General features: G+C 44.1%; 1 protein-coding gene across 7 annotated transcripts in view; it reads left to right on the top strand.

The window, feature by feature from the left end:
• kmt2d (lysine (K)-specific methyltransferase 2D) overlaps positions 1-16736 on the top strand; it is a 50198-nt gene that overhangs the window by 8809 nt on the left and 24653 nt on the right. For all 7 annotated transcript variants that reach the window (XM_055931048.1, XM_055931047.1, XM_055931050.1 and 4 more), the window contains exons 11-25: positions 85-956; positions 1364-1513; positions 1761-1877; positions 2123-2242; positions 2415-2519; positions 2766-2947; positions 3287-3451; positions 10790-10899; positions 11010-11057; positions 11272-11460; positions 11838-12020; positions 12308-12448; positions 12761-12891; positions 13144-13444; positions 16438-16611. In XM_055931048.1, the coding sequence (XP_055787023.1) occupies positions 85-956; positions 1364-1513; positions 1761-1877; positions 2123-2242; positions 2415-2519; positions 2766-2947; positions 3287-3451; positions 10790-10899; positions 11010-11057; positions 11272-11460; positions 11838-12020; positions 12308-12448; positions 12761-12891; positions 13144-13444; positions 16438-16611 (2988 nt within the window). The remainder of the gene's footprint in view (positions 1-84; positions 957-1363; positions 1514-1760; positions 1878-2122; positions 2243-2414; positions 2520-2765; positions 2948-3286; positions 3452-10789; positions 10900-11009; positions 11058-11271; positions 11461-11837; positions 12021-12307; positions 12449-12760; positions 12892-13143; positions 13445-16437; positions 16612-16736) is intronic.

The raw sequence follows: 16736 nt of genomic DNA, 5'->3' as shown, positions 1-16736 counted from the left end.
CCATCCAATTTTTTGCGGCGCGCGATAAATGGTAGTACACAGAGTGCATGATGGGAGTGGTGAAGCTGACTTTCTTTTCAACAGGGACGGAGGCTAAAGTGGTAGAAACGACTGAGAGCACCATGGAGGCGGGGCCTCAGCTGGAAACGGAGGTAGTCCCTACAGAACAGCCCATGGTCCAGGCTGAGGTTACAGAAGAATGTAAAACAACCGAACAACAGGAGGCTCCTAGTTTACCTGTGGCTGTTGCGGAAGAGAGAACAGAGGATGCTTCCAACCAGATGCCCCATCCCCAGGTCAGCTATGTCCCTGTCCTTGAGTCTCCGGAGTCACCAGAACAGCAACCACCGCAGTCACCAGAACCAGCACCAGTAGTGCAGCTCGGCCCTGACCACAGAAAGGAGAAGGAGAGGGAGGAGGAGGTCAAGCCCTCAACAGAGCAGCAGTCTACACAGGAGGAGGAGAAGATAAGCGGTGAGGGCATGTCTACCACCAAGCCATCCATTTGGGACTCGCCAGAGTCACCGACCCCTCCCATGCAAGAGGCGGAGCATGTTTCCATGGACACAGATGAGGCCGGGCTAAAGGAGGAACGCTCAGGGTCTCCCATTCCTCCCGATCCACAGGCCGACACACAGGAGGCTGCTCCTTCTACTGTGGACATGGAGGACAGGGGGACTCACTCTGAGGAGGAGGAGGAGGAGTTTGTAGAAGAAGAGGAGGAGGAGCAGCAGGGGAAGGAGGCAGACGGAGAGGGTCATCATAGTCATCACAGAAGGGTCAAGATCAAGCAGGAGCCCCAGGACCCCACGGAGGAGCAGGAGGAGACGAAGCCTGATCAACTCCTCCTGGATGAGATGTCCAACCAGAGCCACCAGAGTCACGGGGACGAGAGCAGCTCTGGCTTCCTAGGCTCCCCGGCCGAGAACGAGGCTGAGGCAGAGCCTGACGCACAGGTACTGGGGGCAGACACATTGACGTTTATAAATCACGTTTAAAACCTCACCTTTTTAGCTTGGCCTTTTTTAAAAGGGAAATCTGCAGTTCAATCAAAAACAAAGTGTCACCCTGCTACTGTTTTGGTAAAAAGCTGAGGGGTTGGAGAAATGTAACCTCTCAAATTCATGGACAGAGCTATGGATACAAGGACTCACCATCCAGTCAAAGAAATGGATGTAGCAACCGCAGAGTGCCCTTTTAATCAGTCATTTTGTTGTTTTAGACATCCATGGAGTTTTATGTTTCTATTTTCATCCCTTTTACTGCTTCTCGTTTGCTTTTACTGTCATTTTATTGTTTTACTGTTTAGTGTGTTTTGCGATTTTAAACGCACTTTGAATAAAGCTCGATTTTGATTTGACAGCTGTCCATGGAGCTTAGCCTGATGCCCACCGGACGCTCGCGTTCCGACTCCCTGCTCACTGAGACGGACGACTCGCTGCCCTTTGACCCCCTCAAACCAGACGGGGAGAAGAAGAGGAGAGGCTCTCCGGGACGCTCCCGGGTCAAACAGGTATGGTCCAGTAACAAGTCGGTGTCCATAGACAATCAACACTCATTCAAAAGTCTAACTCTGTCATAGGGATTTTGTTATGATAGGCCCATTTCACAATGACGTTGAGGTTACAAAACTGTCTCTGCCAAATGTTCTGTGTTATGTTGGCCAATGGCTAGATGCAGTGGTCTTATTCATCAGTTCTAAAACCTGTCAGTTATTGTATGTGATGAGGTACTGACACGGTTGGTGTTGGTCTTTTCAGGGGCGGGGCAGCAGCAGTTTCCCGGGGAAGCGGCGCCCTCGCGGTGGTGGCGGTGGGAGGGGCCGTGGTGGAAGGAACCGCCTCAAAGCCATGGCCTCCTGCATCGACGCCTTCCTGGTGAGTAAAACCGATCGACGACACCGAAACATTCAAATGTAATTTATTCACTAACTCGCTCACTCACTCACTTCATTATGTCATCAAATGTCGACATTGAACCTTACCATAGACACAACCCACAGCGGCAATTTGTCACAGAACTCTAGAATGTTTGGAACTTGATCTCTGTCTAACGTTCATTCGATACAGATCACTTGATATCAGAATGTGATTGGCTCTCTATGTGTTATTGCTTATCCCAGCTGAGCATGACAGCAGCAGACACTGGACTGAGTAAGGAGGAGGAGGAGGGGGAGGAAGATGAGGCTATGCAGAACACGGTGGTGCTCTTCTCCAACACCGATAAATTCGTCCTGCTTCAGGTAACTCTGGTCTCATGCTTTTCAGTTTGATATTTTTCCAGTTCCCCTTTGGCATGTACCATGTCAGACAATCTTAGACATTTTTAAGCATCTTCACTGTAACCTAAGCTGTCTGTGTTTTCCCCTTCTCTCTTTTACCTCCCCTCTCTCTCTCTCTCTCTCTCTCGATCAGGACATGTGTGTGGTGTGTGGCAGTTTTGGGAAGGGTGTGGAGGGGCAGCTGTTGGCATGTGCTCAGTGTGCACAGTGTTACCATCCATACTGTGTGAACAGCAAAGTAAGCAACTTCTTTATAACATCTTTATACAGCTAGTCTTCCTAATAATATTACGTAGCGCTCCTTTCGCAGATGCTTTGCAATAGGCCACTGTAAAGAAATAAAACAAAGGTTCAAGAGTTACAACACACATGCCTCTGGCTTCATCTTGATGCCATTTTCAGAAATCAAACGTGAACTGTTAAATGTTTATTTTGTATTTTTCTTTTTTTTACACTGTATCCCCTCTTCTCCTTCCTCCTGCAGATGACTAAGATGATGCTGCGTAAGGGCTGGCGTTGTCTGGAATGTATCGTGTGTGAGGTGTGCGGCAAGGCCTCGGACCCGGCCCGCCTGCTGCTGTGTGACGACTGTGACGTCAGCTACCACACCTACTGCCTGGACCCACCCCTACACACTGTACCCAAGGGGGGATGGAAATGCAAATGGTAAAAATTTATCCCAGCTCTCTTTCTTCAAATATACCCATAAAGAAGCAACGACAGCAAATCTTTCACCGTGATGTCATGTTTTTGGGTCTGAATAAGGTTAAAGTGTAAAATCACTTCACCAGAATCTGCATAGTATGCACACACACACAAAAAAAGTCCCGAAGCCTAACTTTAAAGGCTCAATGTCTGTCTTTTTACTTTCTGTTTCTCGGTTACATCTGAACTTATACGTTTTCACGAACAACCAGCAACAAGAATTTCACCACCATTTTGAACATTTTGGTAGTGTACTTGAACCTGATTGCTCATTGTCCCTGTTGTCTGTTCCCTGTGTAGGTGTGTGAGCTGTATGCAGTGTGGTGCCAGCAGCCCGGGGTTCCACTGTGAGTGGCAGAACAACTACACCCACTGTGGCCCCTGTGCCAGCCTGGTCACCTGCCCTGTCTGCAGGGAGAACTTCATGGAGGAAGAGCTGCTGCTGCAGTGCCAACACTGTGACAGGTGGGTACCACTCATTACAACTACACAAACATACATACAGATATCTGGAAGGTTGTTGAGATAAAGATACTAGTACACTACCTGTCAGAAGTTTGGATACCTACTCATTCAAGGATTTTTCTTTATTTTTTACTATTTTCTACATTGTAGAATAATAGTGAAGACATCAAAACTAGGAAATAACACATGGAATCATTTAGTAACCATAAAATTGTTAAACAAATCAAAATATATATTTTTATTTGAGATTCTTCAAAGTAGCCATACTTTGCCTTGATAACAGCTCTTGGCATTCTCTCAACCAGCTTCACCTGGAATGCTTTTCCAACAGTCTTGAAGAAGTTCCCACATATGCTGAGCAATTGTTGGCTGCTTTTCCTTCACTCTATGGTCCAACTTATTCCAAACCATCTCAGTTGGGTTGAGGTTGGGTGATTGTGGAGGCCAGGTCATCTGATGCAGCAGTCCATAACCCTCCTTCTTGGTCAAATAGCCCTTACACAGCCTGGAGGTGTGTTGGGTCATGTGTTGGGTCGTGTTGAAAAACAAATGATAGTCCCTCTAAGCGTAAACCAGATGGGATGGCATTTCGCTGCAGAATGCTGTGGTATAGCCATGCTGTTTAAGGTTGCCTTGAATTCTAATTAAATCATCATACCACCTCCTCCATGCTTCACTGTGGGAACCACACATGCGGAGATCATCCGTGCACCTACTCTGCGCCCCACAAAGACACGGTGGTTGGAACCAAAAATCTCAAATTTGGACTCATCAGACCAAAGGACAGATTTCCACCGGTCTAATGTCCATTGCTTGTGTTTCTTGGCCCAAGGAAGTATCTTCTTGTTATTGGTGTCCTTTAGTAGTGGTTTCTTTGCAGCAATTTGACCATGAAGGCCTGATTCACGCAGTCTCTGAACAGTTGATGTTGAGATGTGTCTGTTACTAGTTGATATTGAGATGTGTCTGTTACTTGAACTCTGTGAAGCATTTATTTGGGATACAATTTTTGAGGCTGGTAACTCTAATGAACTTATCCAGTTTCATCATAGTGTTTGTGTTAACTCGAAATGACACAACGACAAAGTTCCAGTTTAACAAAGTTTACTATACTATATGAACACAATACAAGTAGCCATTACACTCAAGGCTAGGTCCAACAACCACCAGACTTCCTGCGCATGCGCACTCTTGACTGAGTGATAGCCCCGTAATAACAGAAATATAGGGATACTTAAAACATGAACTTAACAATCTCCCCCTTTTCTTTAAAGACAAATAAAACATCAACAACATAATTAAATGTCCAAGTATTGTTCAAGATCCCCATTACAAATGGGTTGTGTGACAGTTTTTATTTGTATTACTCAAGCTGCCACTTTCCATTACTGAGAGCCTGTAGGAGCACAAGACCGGATGCTCCTTTTTTAGTCAGACAGTCAGCAAGGTGTTCCTTTGTGGTTGACCACAGAATCCGCTGGATTCTCTGTGCTTGAATAAGTTCCTTGATGCTGCTAATCTCAAAGTCTTTTCTCTGACAGACTTGGTTGACTTCACAGCATCAACTAATGAGTAGTTGACAGTGACACAAACTACAGGTAGAAAGTGCCGTTTTGTCCCACCAGTGTTAACCTAGCGAAGCATCACCGAAGACAACTAGTTTCAAAGAGTCATCTTTTCCAACATGCTGAAACTTTAAAGTCACTTTTTGTGATTTCAGTTTACGAACAACTTTGTTTGCCTCATGAATGGTTTGTACAGTGGCGTGTTTTGTGTTAGATGCCAAGTTGCAACCATCAAACCAGGTCTACTCGCAGCCCATAAAATTTGTCCTATCTTTGACCTCAATTGACCAGCTTCAATTCCACAGAGGGGAATTCCTTTGTACGGCTCTTGAAGAATCCATGTGGATAGGTTGAAGATTCTTGATATAGCTCTCCTGTTGCATCAGTATTTTTCCATCAACTGTAATAAACTCTATGCCAACATAACAAAAATGATCATGCTCCTCACGGCCAGCCTAGAAAACAGCTTTGAGGTGTGGAATCACAGTTGAAGCAAAGGTCTGTGAGCCACCCCAGATAAAGTCATCAACATGACAGGCAAGTACTCCAGTCACATTGCAGTCTTGATCAAGCCAATAGAAGACTGCAGGATCCACTTGTGACATTTTTCCACCTGTATTCAGCATTGTTGCCTTGACTTTGTTGTACCAGTAGAGTGATCCATCTGCCAGTCCATACACACACTTCTTTGGTTTCCACAGTGTTACTTCGCTTTTAGCTTCAGGCGGAGGTCGGATGTAAATGTCCCTTGACAGCTCTGTTCCCTGCAAAAATCCAGATTTGATGTCTATGGAATTAAGTTTCCATTTTTTCTGGCAGATCACTGACATCAGCAATCTGAGTGACTCTGAGGTGCATGTCGGTGAGTCTTTTGGGAGTTCTTTAGCAGCCAGCTCCTCAAAACCTCTAGCCACTAGACGTGCTTTGGGCACTATTCCAGTTAAGGATTCTTTAAGGGTACACACCCACCTTGTTGAGACACACTTTTGGCCAATGTCTTTGACTTCCTCGAACACTCCATTTTTCCTCCAATTACTGAGCTCATCTAGCTTAGCTGAGTCAAATGACACATCCTTTGTTTCAAGTACATCATCATTTTGAATGTCATGCTGTTCTTCTCGATTTTCCATTGGTTCAATTCTGATATTATCTACAAGTGACAGGTCAGCTGACCCTGTTGTACCAGAAAGTGTAGCTGGTTCAGAGTACTGCAAGTTGTACCAGCTCTTGTGTCTTGCATTTCCTGCTCGTCCAATTACGGTTCCTGTATGTGGAATACCACTTTCTCTGTCCGTGTATTTAACAGTTTGTCCAGTTTTCAGATTGGAACAACCATGTTCTCTTAACACATGTGGCTGTTGAATGTTTTCCTCATTTGAACGCTCAACAGTATTACCTGTGGCATGGTTGAAGGTCTCTGCTCCATTTCCTGTGTCAGTTTGTGTCCATATCATTGGATGCGACATCTGGTAGGTTTGTGTCTGTTACTGTGGCCTTTTTGTCATTTTCATTAGGAGACTGATTCTCAGCAACAGCCCCTCTATCTTGTTGATCATTTACTTTCCGCAATCTTGAGTGATGCACCCTGACAGTCATGCCTCCGTGCCTCACAAATATCACCACACCATCTTGACCAATGACTACTCCCGGTCCTTTCCACTCTTGACAGTCAACTCGTTTGTAGTACACTTTGTTTCCAGTTTCGTACTTCTCATCATCATTATTCCCTGAACTGCTGAGTAACTTCTGAAGTCTGTCAACTGTATCATGTCCAAACTGTTTGTAAAGCTTTAACAATACTTTGTGTTTTTCTTTAGTGGTCATGTTCTCTGTGTCAGTCAGAATCTCATTTTTGCATGGAGTCTGTGTGATGTCTTTGTCTAAAATGTTTACACAATAGTGGCCTGAGGTAGTAAGTTCAAGAGTCACTGGTTGTTTAAACATCACTGCCTGGTCATTTTTTATGTCTAGCACAGCCCCTGCCTTCTTGAGGGAAGCTTTGCTTAATAGTAAGGGGATATCTGTAGGGACCACCTCTGTTTCAATCTGACACTTAGTCTGACCAATTTTTGCTGGTATCTTAACTCTCTTGGTAGAATGGACAATTCTCCCATCTCCAAATTTGAAAGCTCTGTTGCTTGGTGTGTCAATCATATTTTGTACTTCTTTCATATTTAGTTCACTGACATAGCTATCAAGCCATTTTGCACCACACACTGTCCGTGTACATGCAGTATCAATCACAGCAGATCCTAAGGATTCAACTATAAAAATCTCAGTATCAAAAGCAGATTCATTTGAAAACAGTGTAATGTTACACTGCTCTATCTCTGTGTTTACATTTTCCTCTGTTAGTTTAACTTGTTCCTTTTTATGAGGACAGTCTTTAACCCAATGGTAAGTGCTTTGACAAATAGCACATTTTGATCTCCTTCCATTTTTGTCCATTGGATTTGTGCCTGGAAATGGCGCCCTCTTCTGGTTGTCTTGAGAACGTGACTTGTTGGCGCCTTTTCTGTGCTGCTCGGTGTAATATGCTGCGTCACTCGCTTGCATTCCATCTGTTATTGGCGCGACAGACGTCTTCTCACCAAATATTCTTTTTAGTGCCGACTTCATAGATGCAAAAGTCAGCACAGTACAAGCAGTCAAAGCCAACTGTTTCTCCCTACCATCTAGACAAGCAGTATCTAGTAACTTGAACGCTAACACTGCATCTGGGAGAACCATGTCGTACTTGCGCATTCTATTGTACCTATTGTTCGAAATCAATGATGTAGTCCGCCATTGCAACCGAAAAATCTTTCGTAACACTGTCAAAGTTTGAATATGCCTCGTAGGCACGGTCTTTCTCTTCTTTGAGAAATACAGAATCCAGTGCTGTGATCAAAGTTCCCATACCGTCATCCTTGTTCAAATCCTCAACGGATATTTCCAGTGCTGTATCTCTCGCTCTTCCCTCGAGCGATAATACCACCGCAAGTGCTTGCTTTTTCGCCTCCAGATTAGTAACGCGTATCCAGATTCCCAGTTCATTTTTCCAACTTTCGTACGACCTCTTCTCGTCGAAGCGAGGTGGCACGTTGTAGTTAGAAGCCATCTTCTGCTACCAATGTTAACTCGAAATGACACAACGACAAAGTTCCAGTTTAACAAAGTTTACTATACTATATGAACACAATACAAGTAGCCATCACACTCGAGGCTAGGTCCAACAACCACTAGACTTCCTGCGCATGCGCACTCTTGACTGAGTGATAGCCCCGTAATAACAGAAATGTAGGGATACTTAAAACATGAACTTAACAGTTTGATGGCTTTTGCAACTGCACTTGAAGAAAGTTCTTGAAATTTTCCAGATTGACTGACCTTCATGTCTTAAAGTGATGATGGACTGGTGTTTTTCTTTGTTTATTTGAGCTGTTCTTGCTATAATATTGACTTGGTCTTTTACCAAATAGGGCTTCTTCTGTCTTTCACCCCTACCTTGTCACAACACAACTGATTGGCCCAAACGCATTAAGAAGGAAAGAAATTCCACAAATGAACTTTTAACAAGGCACACCTGTTAATTGAAATGCATTCCAGGTGACTAATTCATGGAGCTGGTTGAGAGAATGCAAAGCTGTCATCAAGGCGAAAGGTGGCTACTTTGAAGAATATCTAATATATTTGTTTAACAAATGGTTACTACATGATTCCATGTGTGTTATTTCATAGATTTGATGTCTTCACTATTCTACAATGTAGAAAATAGCTAAAGACACAGTTGAAGTCGGAAGTTTACATACACTTAGGTTGGAGTCATTAAAACTCGTTTTTCAACCACTCCACAAATTTCTTGTTATTAATTAACAAACTAAAGTTTTGTCAAGTCGGTTAGGACATCTACATTGTGCATGACACAAGTAAAATTTTCAACAATTGTTTAGACAGATTATTTCACTTATAAGGTGTATGTAAACTTCCGACTTCAACTGTATGTTTGTATGTACAATTGAAGTCGGAGGTTTACATACACCTTAGCCAAATGCATTTAAACTCAGTTTTTCACAATTCCTGACATTTAATCCTAGTAAAAATTCCGTTTTAGGTCAGTTAGGATCACCACTTTATTTTAAGAATGTGAAATGTCAGAATAATAGTAGAGAGAACGATTTATTTCAGCTTTGATTTCTTTCATCACATTCCCAGTGGGTCAGAAGTTTACATACACTCAATTAGTATGAGGTAGCATTGCCTTTAAATTGTTTAACTTGGGTCAAACATTTCAGGTAGCCTTCCAAACGCTTCCCACAATAAGTTGGGTGAATTTTGGCCTATTCCTCCAGACAAAGCTGGTGTAATTGAGTCAGGTTTTAGGCCTCCTTGCTCACACATGCTTTTTCAGTTCTGCCCACACATTTTCTATGGGATGAGGTCAGGGCTTTGTGATGGCCACTCCAATACCTTGACTTTGTTGTCCTTAAGCCATTTTGCCACAACTTTGGAAGTATGCTTGGGGTCATTGTCCATTTGGAAGACCCATTTGCAACCAAGCTTTAACTTCCTGACTGATGTCTTGAGATTTGTTTCAATATATCCACTTAATTTTCCTTCCACGTGATGCCATCTATTTTGAAGTGCACCAGTCCCTCCTGCAGCAAAGTACCCCCACATCATGATGCTGCCACCCCCGTGCTTCACGGTTGGGATGGTGTTCTTCGGCTTGCAAACCTCCCCCTTTTTCCTCCAAACATAACGATGGTCATTATGGCCAAACAGTTCTATTTTTGTTTCATCAGACCAGAGGACATTTCTCCAAAAAGTATGATCTTTGTCACCATGTGCAGTTACAAACCGTAGTCTGGCTTTTTTATGGTGGTTTTGGAGCAGTGGCTTCTTTCTTGCTGAGCGGCCTTTCAGGTTATGTCGATATAGGACTCGTTTTACTGTGGATATAGATACTTTTGTACCTGTTTCCTCCAGCATCTTCACATGGTCCTTTGCTGCTGTTCTGGGATTGATTTGCAATTTTGCAACCAAAGTAAGTTCATCTCTATGAGACAGAACGTGTCTCCTTCCTGAGCGGTATGACGGCTGCGTGGTCCCATGGTGTTTATACTTGCGTACTATTGTTTGTACAGATGAACGTGGTACCTTCAGGCGTTTGGAAATTTCTCCCAAGGATGATCTAGACTTGTGGAGGTCTAGAATTTTGTTTCTGAGGTCTTGGCTGATTTATTTAGATTTTCATATAATGTCAAGCAAAGAGGCACTGAGTTTGAAGGTAGGCCTTGAAATATATCCACAGGGTACACCTCCAATGACTCAAATGATGTCAATTAGCCTATCAGAAGCTTCTAAAAGCATGACATCATTTTCTGGAGTTTTCCAAGCTGTTTAAAAGCACAGTCAGCTTAGTGCATGTAAACTTCTGACCCACTGGTATTGTGATAGAGTGAATTATAAGTGAAATATTCTGTCTGTAAACAATTGTTGGAAAAATTACTTGTGTCAAGCACAAAGTAGATGTCCTAACCGACTTGCCAAAACTTTAGTTTGTTAACAAGAAATTTGTGGAGTCATTGAAAAAGGAGTTTTAATGACTCCTACCTAAATGTATGTAAACTTCCGACTTCAACTATGTATGTATGTATGTATATTAGGCTAAAGAGAAGAGGACCCAAGACATATCCTTTAGGGACCCCCGTTCTACTGTTATGGTTGTACCATGTAATGCTTTGTCCAGAAAGAGAGGTATCTCTTTCATCATGTGTTTCTCTCCATGTAGATGGGTGCACGCGGTGTGTGAGAGTCTGTACACTGAGGACGAGGTGGAGCAAGCTTCTGATGAGGGCTTTGCCTGCACCTCCTGTACTCCCTACGTCCCCAAACCCATAGGTAAGCCTATCAACCTAAAACCAGTCCATTTGATTAGAAGAAAGTGAAAACGGTGACGACATGAAATGTGTTCTGTAATTCTCACAACTTCCCCCTCGGATTGTCTGCAGTAACAGTGGATACGACCTACATGACAGCCATGAAGATAAAAGAACCAGGTTGGTTTTCTCTCTTTTTAACTGTTTGTTTGTAAGTACACATGACGTTTTCTCACCTCCCAAGGTGCCTTACACCGACCTCTTGTAGTTTTAACAATCGTCACATTTTTATTTCCATGTAATTGTTGTTTTTTTAGTAGAAATAGCTCTCACTCATCAAATGTTTGTGTAGTTTTATCAGTCATCAACCCTCGCTCCTCCCTGTCCCACCCAGAGCGTCAGTTCTACCGGTTGGAGGGAGTGTGGCTGACCGAGACGGGCATGTCCCTGCTGCGTAGCATTTCTATGTCTCCCCTACACAAGAGACGGCAGCGCCGTTCCCGCCTGGATATGCTGTGTGGCGACGGAGGACATGACGGCATTGAGCTACGAGACGGCGAGGGAGACGGGGACGAGGGAAAAGGTGGGTGGACTTTCTGCTGTTTTGTTTCTCTAAGTGTCCAGGGTTTCTATAGGAGGAGGATGAAATTGCCCCGTGCCTTGACACTGATCGAAGGTCAGATTTGCCATTATCCCCTAATGGGTTTCAGGTTCAGATTTAGGGTTGCACACTGATCCTAGATGTGTGTTTTGAACACCCTCTATCAAGAGTTTTTTGAAAATATTTGTTGACCTTTTTTATATGTTTTGAAAGGTCATATTGGACCTTCTTAATTGATTGATTAACATTTATTGTTCTTCAAGAGGTGATTCCTTATCTCATGCATGTATTTGTGTACCCACTTCGGTCTGTCACTTCCTCTGCATTGACCATGGATCTCTCGCTCTCTATTTTTCCAGGCTGTGGGGAGCCCATGGAATGTGAGACCGGAGCCCCTGGTGTAAAACAGGAGCCTCCAGGGAGCCCAGACAGAGAGCTGGGAGCAGAAGGAGGTGGTGAGGGGATGGAGGAGGGCCTCCTCAAAGGAGGAGTAGAGGAGACTGACGAGGGGAAGAAGAGGAAGAGGAAACCCTACAGACCAGGTCAGAGGGCACTCTAACTAGACATATTGGTTAAAATACTATTTGTTTCTTTTGCAACGCTTTAGCCCCGCTTGATTGAGCTTGCCTGGTGCAATGGGACTAATAGAATAGTCCTAAAAGTGCAGGTCTGGCACTCCAGACAGACTCAATCAGACACGGAAAGTATTTGAAAGGAAACAGATACTATTAGAACCCAGGTCTGTCCAACAGACCCCTGTAGTGAGAGCATGTATTTTGTCACCGCTCTATGACGGTCACATTCAAATAAACGTTTATATTTCCCGCAGGGATCGGTGGCTTCATGGTGCGCCAGAGGAAGTGTCACACGCGGATGAAGAAAGGTCTGTTCCCCCATCTGTCTCATCTGGCTGGAGACGGGACAATTACTACAGATGGACGGACGGGAGAGAAACCAGCCCTAGAGGAAGGCAAGTTACAAGTTACAACAGCCACCTGCTGCCATTGTACTGGTCAAACACTGAAATACTCGGATCTGTTCGAGAGAGGTCAAATTCTTAGACATTTTGTCAAAAGAATATAATAAACCTTTTCAGGATCACTGCGGAATTAAATTATTGTTCATGTGCTTTCATGTCTCATCCTCCGGGTTTCAAATGTACATTGTGTCGATGTGTGATTTATTTGCAACCCAAAACAAAATGTTTTAATATAATTCAACTCAACTGCTTTCAAAATTGGCATTCTGAACATCTGAAATGACACGTGTTGTTTGTTGACAGGGCCCCACCCAGACACACCTATAGATGGCCCCCCGGAGACTAAGCCAGCTGAGGGAGAGGGGGAGCAGGCCAAGAAACGACGAGGCAGGAAGAAGAGCAAACTGGAGGACATGTTCCCAGCGTACCTGCAGGTACATTCTCTCGCCACCTCTCACCATGGGCTATTCTAAAGACTTCAGTTAGCAACCTAAAGGAACCAGTTTCCCGGACACAAATTAAGCCTTGTGGAATACAAAGCATGCTCAATTGAGATTCTCCATTGAAGTTCCTTCTTAGTCCAAGGCTAGACTTAATCTGTGCCTGGGGAAACTAGCCCGTAGTGTCTAGAGACCAACTCCCATATAGGACAAGCTAACATCAGAGTTATCTATCTCTCTGTGCAGGAGGCGTTCTTTGGTAAACAACTGATGGACCTGAGTAAGAAGGCTCTCCTGGTTCCCCCAGGACCGAGGCATCATGGTGCCATGGGTCTCCTCCGACCTCCACTGCCCCATGCACCTGGGGCCAGACCCACCGCACCTGACGCAACGGAGGCCAGGGAGCGAGCGATGGGGTCTGGGATGCACCTGAAGCAGGAGGGGGGTGAAGGATCCCAGGCTCAGGGCGAGGGAGCAGGGTCGTCTTCGTCTGTCAAAGAACCGAGTTCGACGGACCCTCAAGGCTCCGACACGGAGAAGAATGAAGGTAAGAGATCACGGTGATGCTGAAATGTTGCAGATTAACTTCTTATGGCTGAGATCCCGTTAACGAGATTGACTTGACAACAGCCAGTGAAACTGCAGGGCGCCAAATTCAAACAACAGAAATCTCATAATTAAAATTCCTCAAACATACAAGTATTTTACACCATTTTAAAGATAAACTTGTTGTTAATCCCACCACAGTGTCCGATTTTCAAAAAGGCCTTACGACGAAAGCACACCACCTGATTATGTTAGGTCAGTACCTAGTCACAGAAAAACACAGCCATTTTTCCAGCCAAAGAGAGTCAAATCAAATCAAGTTTATTTTATATAGCCCTTCGTACATCAGCTAATATCTCGAAGTGCTGTACAGAAACCCAGCCTAAAACCCCAAACAGCAAGCAATGCAGGTGTAGAAGTACGGTGGCTAGGAAAAACTCCCTAGAAAGGCCAAAACCTAGGAAGAAACCTAGAGGAACCAGGCTATGAGGGGTGGCCAGTCCTCTTCTGGCTGTGCCGGGTGGAGATTATAACAGAACATGGCCAAGATGTTCAAAATGTTCATAAGTGACAAGCATGGTCAAATGATAATCAGCAATAAATGTCAGTTGGCTTTTCATAGCCGATCATTAAGAGTTGAAAACAGCAGGTCTGGGACAGGTAGGGGTTACATAACCGCAGGCAGAACAGTTGAAACTGGAACAGTAGCAAGGCCAGGTGGACTGGGGACAGCAAGGAGTCATCATGCCCGGTAGTCCTGACGTATGGTCCTAGGGCTCAGGTCCTCCGAGAGAGAGAAAGAAAGGGAGAAGGAGAGAATTAGAGAGAGCCAAGATTTTCAAAATGTTCATAAATGACAAGCATGGTCAAATAATAATCAGGAATAAATGTCAGTTGGCTTTTCATAGCCGATCATTAAGAGTTGAAAGCAGCAGGTCTGGGACAGGTAGGGGTTCCATAACCGCAGGCAGAACAGTTGAAACTGGAACAGTAGCAAGGCCAGGTGGACTGGGGACAGCAAGCAGTCATCATGCCTGGTAGTCCTGACGTATGGTCCTAGGGCTCAGGTCCTCCGAGAGAGAAAGAAAGAGAGAAGGAGAGAATTAGAGAGAGCATACTTAAATTCACACAGGACACTGGATAAGACAGGAGAAGTACTCCAGATATAACCAACTGACCCTAGCCCCCCGACATATAAACTACTGCAGCATAAATACTGGAGGCTGAGACAGGAGGGGTCAGGAGACACTGTGGCCCCATCCGATGATACCCCCGGACAGGGTCAAACAGGAAGGATATAACCCCACCCACTTTGCCAAAGCACAGCCCCCGCACCACTAGAGGGATAACTTCAACCACCAACTTACAATCCTGCGACAAGGCCGAGTATAGCCCACAAAGATCTCCACCACAGCACAAACCAAGGGGGGGCGCCAACCCAGACAGGAAGATCACGTCAGTAACTCAACCCACTCAAGTGACGCACCCCTCCTAGAGACGGCATGAAAGAGTACCAGTAAGCCAGTGACTCAGCCCCTGTAATAGGGTTAGAGGCAGAGAATCCCAGTGGAGAGAGGAGAACCGGCCAGGCAGAGACAGCAAGGGCGGTTCGTTGCTCCAGAGCCTTTCCGTTCACCTTCACACTCCTGGGCCAGACCACTCAATTGACTACACTCAATCAAAAGCAGAAATAGAGATAAAATAGTCACTAACCTTTGATGATCTTCATCAGATGACACTCATAGACTTCATGTTACACAATACATGTATGTTTTGTTCGATAAAGTTCATATTTCTATCCAAAAATCTTAGTTTACATTGGCGCGTTATGTTCAGTAATGTTTTGCCTCCAAAACATCCGGTGATTTTGCAGAGAGCCGTATCAATTTACAGAAATATTCATAATAAACATTGATAAAAGATACAAGTGTTTTACATGGAACTTTAGATAAACTTCTCCTTAATGCAACCGCTGTGTCAGATTTAAAAAAAAAACATTACGGAAAAAGCACACCATACAATAATTTGAGTACGGCGCTCAGACACAAAAACAAGCCATACAGGTACTCGCCATTTTGTGGAGTCAACAGAAGTCAGAAATAGCATTATAAATATTCACTTAAATTTGATCTTCCACCCCTAAAAAAAAAAAAAAAAAAAATAAAAAAAAAAATTTGATCTTCATCAGAATGCACTCCCAGGAACCCCAGTTCCACAATAAATGTTTGTTTTGGTCGATAAAGTCCATAATTTATGTCCAAATACCTCCTTTTTGTTTGCGCGTTTAGTTCAAAAATCCAAATTCATGACACGCAGGCCAGACGAAAAGTCAATAATTCCATTACAGTTCGTAGAAACATGTCAAACAATGTATAGAATCAATCTTTAAGGTGTTTTTAACATAAATCTTCAATAATGTTTCAACCGGAGAATTCCTTTGTCTTCAGAAATGTGATGGAACGCAGGTCGCTCTCACGGGACCTCATTATTCACAGTAGAAGCCTGAAACAAGGTTCTAAAGACTGTTGACATCTAGTGGAAGCCTTGGGAAGTGCAATATGACCCCATAGACACTGTATATTGGATAGGCAACCCTCAGATTTCCCACTTCCTGGTTGGATTTTTTCTCAGGTTTTCGCCTGCCATATGAGTTCTGTTATACTCACAGACATCATTCAAACAGTTTTAGAAACTTCAGAGTGTTTTCTATCCAAATCTACTAATAATATGCATATCTTAGCATCTGGGCCTGAGTAGCAGGCAGTTTACTCTGGGCACCTTATTCATCCAAGCTACTCAATACTGCCCCCAGCCATAAGAAGTTAATAAAAGGGATACTTGACAAGTGTTGTGTGCAGGAGTTTATTTTCTTTGGCTGAGAGATCTGTGTGCTAGAGTTGCAGGTGTTTAGTTTTGCCATATGCTACCAGTTTGGTCTTGACGGATGCTTTTTCCCACTAGTCTAACATGCCTCCTGTTCTGTCTCTCTCCCAGGTCTTCCTCAGGGCATGGAGAGTCAGGACTCTGAGCAGTTCTTCAGGAAGGTCCTGGGAACTTCAGAGGGGGCCTCTTTAGGAGGGTCTCTACAGAGCAGCATGAGGCCCATCCTGGAGGGAGTCAAGGGGGAGATGAACCGCAGTGGTCTGCCACAGAGGAGCCTCCTCACTGGTACAGGCCTAGAGAGCTCACTTTCATAGGAAATATAAATGTGGAAATGAGTGTGACGTTGAACTTAAGACATCTCACTAAGAGAAAGGAGTAGAAAATGTGAACAGCGTGATGAAATATGGAAC

This window comes from Salvelinus fontinalis, chromosome 8 (assembly GCF_029448725.1).
Source record: "Salvelinus fontinalis isolate EN_2023a chromosome 8, ASM2944872v1, whole genome shotgun sequence".
In the NCBI taxonomy this organism is placed as follows: Eukaryota; Metazoa; Chordata; class Actinopteri; order Salmoniformes; family Salmonidae; genus Salvelinus; species Salvelinus fontinalis.
This window is presented reverse-complemented; position numbering and strand designations above follow the sequence as displayed.